Raw genomic sequence first — 7,150 nt, forward strand, 5'->3', positions numbered from 1 at the left:
TCCATTTTTTAATACGTCAAAATTTCCTTTAAAAGTTGATCAGTGTATTAAGGTGCTGGGTATTGGATTTTAATTATTATTCTGGCTGTTGCTGTTATATTCTCTTTCAGGGTTGATTTTATTTTACATTATTCTGTTTTACATTGCTGTAATTTACATTGATTTTAAATGTGTTTTAAGCAAACTGTAACAGTAGTGGTGGGTTCTAGGGTCGGGAGGGGTGACCAACTCCTGAAAAATTTATTATTTGTTGTTTTGTTTTTTGTTTTTTTTTTTGTTTTTTTGTGCAAACACAAAATGATGAAAAATTACAATAATAGTAATAAAAACAATGATATAATAATGATAGTACGACTCTGAAATCTATTATGTGAAAAGAAAGGAAGGAAGTTCTCAGTAGTTAAAATCTCCATTTTAAAGGTCCATTTAGCAGCTGTTAGGAATCTCTGTCAAATCACTCGATCTTCACCAGTCGATGGGCTTTTTAACTTGTTGGTAAAAGAAGTTTAACAGTTGCTGCACACCAGAATTTTTGACAGGTGTGTAGGAGGAGTGACCAGTCAGAACAAGCAACATAAGACTAATATATATTCATAACGAACGTTTCTTGATAGTAATCTTATGTTCAGTGTTGGGGTATGTTTCTTATGCTGCTTGTTCTAGGTTGTAACGGAAGCGTTCAGGTTTTTCTTTTCTTTGTTGCAAAGCTTTTTACCACAAGGTTCATCTTTCAGCACTTGAGCAGCGATTCATAAAACATCTCAACATCCATTTAGTCAAGCCTGTGGTGATTTTGTTGACCTCTTTTATTATTTTTTTTATTGTTCTAATCACTCCACTCCAGTAATGGTGTAATCTGCAGGTTTCAAGAGAGAGTGTTTTTTCTCAGCTTGTATAAATGATGCTTGTCTTTTAGATGTGGTATAAAAATTTAGGTTATAAAGTATAAAGTCAGTTTCAGGTTGTAGCATTTATGTCTTGCTGCTCCAGAAAAAGCGTGGTGGTCCTTTAACTGCCAGTTTCCAGTGCAGCTGTGGGGGCCTCCAGCTGTATGGACACGACAGTTTGGTCACTTTCAGGAGTGTCAGAGGTATGTTTGTGAATCGAATGCTTGGTGCAGTAATAGTAATTAAAAATATTAGTATATTTTGTATTTTCCAACTTCTCACATGTCTGACAGCAGCTCCTATCTAGGATATTTCAGTTACACAGCAGATAATGACCAAAATCATTTAGTCTTGTAGAGAAGCAAATTAATGATGATGCAGAAATTGTTAAAACGTCAAGTAGGATGTGCTGTTTGAGTTTACCCATTAGAGTTAGCGGCTTTGTTGGATAGGTCTATTTCATGCTGCTTGATCTTTATTGCGTTAAGTTTGCCACAGAGTTCTAATTTGTTTTCAGGGTGAGTTGGAGCCAATGTTTGTACACTTTAAACCTCAGAGCTGTGCTGTCTGTAGTTTCCTCATTGACTGTTACAGGCTTTTGCTAGTTCCCTCATTGGTACACAGGTGAAGCCCAGCATGCTTGTTTCCACACCCCTGCTCAGGAATGTGGGAGCTGCAGGTGGCCGAGCCTGTTGGGAGTTGTGTGCCCATGAAGCTCACACTACATTAGTGTGCAGTACACTGCTGCGGGTGTACATTAGGGTAATAATACATAGTCCAGGCTGATATTTTTAACCTTCATTCTGTGGTTACAAGTCGTAATTTTTGTGTTAAGATCCAGACTTTACACATGTGGATGACATTAAATATAGTGTGTGTGGATAAACGGCATCAAAATTAATGACTAAATACCATTTGGTCATTTCTTTATTCTAAAAAAAACATCTGTCAAACACAAACAGTTCAGTTTTCACAATGTAAACAACTTCTCACATTAACACACGAGCAGTTTTTGGATGAAGAAAACAAAGTCAAAATACATGTCACTTTAAAGCCAAATGTAACGATTGGCTGCTTCAATTCTTTCACAGCGTAGCGTCAAACTAGCCTCCGCTAACAGGAACAGGTAGTGTTGCTGTAGGAAAGGTGCAGCATTGAGTTTACAGAACAGGTGACCCCAGGTCTGCTTGAAAAGCCAGTGATAAACGGGTAACTAGGGTGTGAGGAAGAGGGGAGATTCAGCTCAATCATGTCCAGAAGAAATAAGTAGTATAGGTGTCACAGAAAAACTGGGTTCAGTCATCTACATTTATGAAGTGCCCTGATGCCACCACCCTGGGTGAGGAGTGTTTCAGAGGCAGAGACGCTGGGGCAGGACAGACATTAAATGCAGTAGTTCTTGACAGTTCATTGGCTAAAACAGTCAGCGAGCTGACATTACAGCAGAAACCTCTCAGACCTCCATGTGGAGTTTCAACTACCAGAGAGAAAGCTGCCTTCACTGAACTCTGACGGCTTCAGCTAGTTGTAAATTCACTTTAGTAATTATTCTCACATGCTTCCCAGTGAAAAACATAACAACCAGTGCTAGTGTGGGTGTCAGCTGGAGGACCTTATCTGATTTCTTAGATGTAACTCCTGTTTGTATGCTACATGAGGCTACCACCAGCTGGCTAGCTTAGCTTAGCACAAGATGCCTACCAGCACCTCTAAAGCTCACTAATCATGAATTTAATTACTTTAATCCTTACACCTGAAGTATGAAAACAAAGTGTTGTTAAAGGCTTACACAGATCTTGACTATTAGTTGTGAAAAGTTGCCTGTCAACCAGTGGGGACTCCCAGAAGTTACAGGCCTCAACTAAGAAATAGTAGCTGTGTTTTTTTTTTAACACAGATACAATGCCTTCATGTTAGAGGTGCTGTTAGGCAGACTTAGTTCCCTCTGGACAGAGCCAAGCTAGCTGTCTAGTGTACTAAGCTGAGCTACACGCTGGTTGGTCTTGTTAACGCTCATCAAGAAAGCAGCAGCGGCCTACTTCCCAAAATGCCTGCCTCTTGTTTTTTTTTTTTTACTACCTCCCCTGTGTCTAAGGAAGCCAACGTTGTAAAATGTCAACAGCTAACTAGACAATCTGTGGGACAGTGTGTTTTCAAAGTAAAACAGACTTTTCTTTTTCAGTGTACATAAATCTGTAGGTGGGACAAAGTCAACCCAGGGAAGCTCAAAAATCATAACACACAGTTTGGTTCACTTGTTCTTCAGAGCGACCAGATTTGGCTGATTACTGAAAATCTTCCTCAGAGTAACAAACTAAAGCACTTCAACACTGAGCCAGTGACAAAACAAGCTGTGGACAAATGTCTTCTTGAAATGTGAGACACAGTCCAGTTAAATGGCTCTTTAGTGCTCTGCATCATAAAGTATGCACTATCTAAACTACTTACAGTAACTAACCGCCGATCTAGGGCTCACCTATAAAGGCCTAGTGAAAAGAAAACACTCCAGTTAATACTAGTAATACATGGCTATGAAAGAAGAGTGAGAGGCCTCATCTCTATACTCTTTCCTTTTCTGCTCACCATTGAACCAACAGCTTCGATCACCGTTCACTCGCAGCCTCGTTACAGAGCATGGTTTCTTTGTAAAAGTACCTTCTCGCTCCTCCGTTTTAAAGCAAAGCTTAGAAGGAGAAGGCTCATTTCTTCACATCATTCCCACCCACCCAAATGATTTTCTCCTCTCCACCACCTCAGAGAAGGAACAGGTTTGGCTCAGATGTGGGCGATTCTTCCTCAGCCTTTTTTGTCCCTCTTTCATTCATTATTTGTTTTCCAGAAGGCTGTTTGGACAACTTGATAACCGCCCAGTGTAGATACATATATTTAGTATTTTGAATCACACTCCTCCCCAGTCCAGATGTTCAACAGTTGCCATGGAGATGAGCAGGTGGGTTTGCTCTAATTGATCAGGGTTTTCTTCAACAGCTTGATGATCCACCGTGTCTTTTTGTTATTTCAGAGAGGTGTGTGCAGGTAGTTGAGTTGCTACCTTGTTTGAAGTGTATGTGTGTGTACACTAAAGAAGTACGATGTGTGGAGGTAGGTGTTTGCTAGTACAGTAAAGGGGGTTCAGAACACTGCCCTACAAAGTGGACTTGCTGAGGCAGTCCTCACACTCTGCCTGCCACATTGTAAGTGCTGTGATGTCACCTTAAGGACCTGAGCGTGTGCAATTGATCATGTGATGTGTAATGGTCCCAGAACAAAAGGAGAGGAGCGATGGAGTTGCGGGTTGAAGGAATTCTCTCTGAGAACACAGAATGGATTGTGTTTGTCTGCATGCTAATTTGTGTGGGTGTGTTTCTACTCCTACTGTTGTGTGTTTGTGTGTGTGTGTGTGTGTGTGTGTGTGTGTCAGTGTGAGTTGGGCTGCTCCACTTTGAGCCCGACCAGCGAAGGAGGCATCTGCCCGGCAGCAGTGGAGGAGGAGGAGGAGCTGGGAGGAGAAGCCCTGAGGCTGGAGCTCCCAGTGGAGGAGGAGGTCACGGCGGGCCTGATAAGCGGAGGGGGAGGGTGGTTGTGGGGTGCTCGGTTCTGCAGTGGGCGGGTTTGCAGGGGGGGAGGCTGACGAAGGAGGCTGGGGGGAGCCGAAGGAGGTGCAGGGCGCAGCAGTGGAGGAGGCTGAGAGAGGGAGGAATGGGTCTGGGTGAAGGAGGTGGGAGATGAGCTGCTGGTGGTATCTGAGGGAGAGTTCTCCATTTTAACCTGAGGAGGGGGAGAACCAAAGAAGAAAAGACGGTTGGTGGTTGAATTTCACGAGTCTACCGAACAGGGCAGATAAAGGAGGTCCCACAGATGATGACATGGACCTCCTCCATTTCTCATCTGAATCAGTTTTCACTACATGGTACTGTACGACAGCGAAGGAAGCAGCGGTCTTCTTGTGTCTCCATCTTTCATTTACCCACTGTCCAAGTGTTCATCAAAATGAAACAGGTAACAACTCATGTGACAACTGTGCTGCTTTATACTTTAACAAATTACAATATTTACTATTAAAGGATCATCTGTATTTTACGTATTGACAATAAATCCCATAATGGATCCAAACTACCAGTGAACTGATTTGTATCTAAAGCCTGATTATTCCTCTGTGACAGAGCTCCACTGCTGTCCAAAAACTACAACTCTAATAAGTTGGATTTTATTGTTGGATGTTCCTTTATATAACGTGATATTTTGGAGAACAGCAGTGTGATGTGTTGTTCCCGGTGGTCTGTCGCCTGCTCCTGAGAACCAGAAATAATCAACTACTACAAGGTGTGTGTAATAACATGCATCACCTCATCCTCAGCAGCTCCATCTGCAGCTGCTGCCACCTCCTCACCACTCCTCCTGGGGTCTCTCTGTTCTCGGCTGGTGGCCACCTGCTCGGCCGCCCACTCCCTCAGCACCTCATCCAGGTTGAACCTGCGCCGGTAGCTCACAAAGAACGAACTCACCTGAGCAAACGGGGGCAAACAGAGTCAGACAAGAGACAGTGGACAGAGAGCTTTGCTGCGTTCAAGGACAGAGTGGGCAGAAGACACATGGAAAAAAAGGATCATGGAGATTATAGTTAGGGAAAAAAATGCTTATCTAGACAGCGACTGAGAAGAGATGAATCTCTGATAGGCAGCTCGCAGAGAGGAGGGATGGAGGGTCAGAATGAGAAATGATCTATATGAATGTTTCCCGGAGGAAGAGGGTGCTCACCTGAGCCGGTGTCTTGGTCCCTATCACTTGTGCAATGGCTGCAAAATCTTTACCATAACGACGGATGGCTGGAAAGAAGACGGATGAAAAACGTCAGGTTAGTGCTGCCAAAGTCTGTTCACTGATATCAAGGGGCTGCAGAGACAGTTTGCCGTTTTTGTCTGTCAGACACCTAGCAGTGTGTCACAGAGTTTGACCTGCTTCAAACTCTCATCATTACACACATTTATAGGTTCCAGCTTCTGCTTTCTTCTCTAATGCCTCACTGCACAGCTGATGTTGATGAGGTTTAAATTCGAGGGAAGAGGAGTGTTGTCTTTCTTAATTTTACCAGCAAATTGTGGATTAGAACTGAAGAGGAACATGCATGTAATATAAACATTACAGGTAACGCCCCCTTCAATCCTAAGTTCCTCAAAAAGTTCCTGTGGTGGAGACAGGATCTTTTTCTAGCCCCTGGGTGATGCTGTATGCTTATTGAGTGTTAACACATTCAGTACAGCCAGTTCTAATGTGTGGAGAATATGTATGTCTGTCACAGTCTGACTTCTGTCTGTGAATGTGAGGTAGGAAGAGAAGCCTGTGCACAGTGAGGGGACTCGGAGGGAGGGGAAGGAAGGTGGTGCTGCAGCCGTCACTTACCCTGCACAGCCAGGAGCTGCTCCTCTGTCGTCCAACGAGAGTTCATCTTAGAGGCAGGCTGAGAGAAAGGTGAAGTGGTTGGTAAGACAGAGGAGGAGAGAAGGGGTGAAAGTGACTATGAGAGCAAAGAATGGATTAAGACTAATCTCACATGAGGTGAAATAATATCTCAGGGGACTTGGAGAAGGGCAGAGTGAATAAATAAGAGAAAAAAGGGAAAAACTGAAGTGAGATCAGAAACAGAGAAAAGATAATACAGTCAGGAAAAAATAATCAAAGGGGATAAATGAGGGATGTAAAGGAAGGAACTAGAAAGAGAAGTGAAAAAATAGCTGTGCATAAAAACGACTTACTTCAGCGGGTCTGAGAGTGTCAATACCTTCACTCATGCTCTGTTTCACACTACTGTTGATCTGTTTAATAGACTGAACCTGAGGGGAAGAGAGGGGACAGTGTGGTGATGTAACTGGCTGGTAGCTGTATAAGTAAAGAAGCCTCTGTTACTGTAAACCTGCAGGTATCGAGTGGCATTGCTGCTCTGCTGAGGCAGGTAGTTCCAGGTAAACAGATAATACATCGTGTTACCGTACAGCGGTTTGTTCAGTGTATTTTTAAAGCATTTACAACCTTGCATTTATGATCGGATGAATGAAGATGCCAGACTCAAACATTAAGTTCACACCTGTCGTTTGAGTGAAACCAACTGTGTGTCCAGCTGTCGTACAGTTAGCACCCCGGCATCGTGAGAGGCTGACAGGGACATGATGTCTCCCCGGTCCAGATGCATGCCTTTGGGTGGCCTGCGGCGGGCCCTGAGCGGGTGGTGGCGGTACTGAGCCCCGATACTTTCCTTCTTCACTGGC

The 7,150-nt window shown here is 43.4% G+C and overlaps 1 protein-coding gene across 1 annotated transcript in view; it reads right to left on the reverse strand.

Moving 5' to 3' along the window:
- Positions 1–1,807: 1,807 nt before the first annotated feature.
- The window catches only part of rcor2 (REST corepressor 2), a 16,778-nt gene continuing 11,435 nt past the window's right edge, over positions 1,808–7,150 (reverse strand). Inside the window, exons 9-14 of the mRNA XM_020610146.1 lie at positions 6,970–7,140; positions 6,641–6,718; positions 6,288–6,345; positions 5,646–5,713; positions 5,234–5,392; positions 1,808–4,655 (exon numbers count right to left, since the gene is read on the reverse strand). Coding sequence (XP_020465802.1) covers positions 4,305–4,655; positions 5,234–5,392; positions 5,646–5,713; positions 6,288–6,345; positions 6,641–6,718; positions 6,970–7,140 — 885 coding nt within the window. The 3' untranslated portion in view covers positions 1,808–4,304. The remainder of the gene's footprint in view (positions 4,656–5,233; positions 5,393–5,645; positions 5,714–6,287; positions 6,346–6,640; positions 6,719–6,969; positions 7,141–7,150) is intronic.

Source organism: Monopterus albus, unplaced genomic scaffold (assembly GCF_001952655.1).
Source record: "Monopterus albus unplaced genomic scaffold, M_albus_1.0 scaffold104.1, whole genome shotgun sequence".
NCBI lineage: Eukaryota > Metazoa > Chordata > Actinopteri > Synbranchiformes > Synbranchidae > Monopterus > Monopterus albus.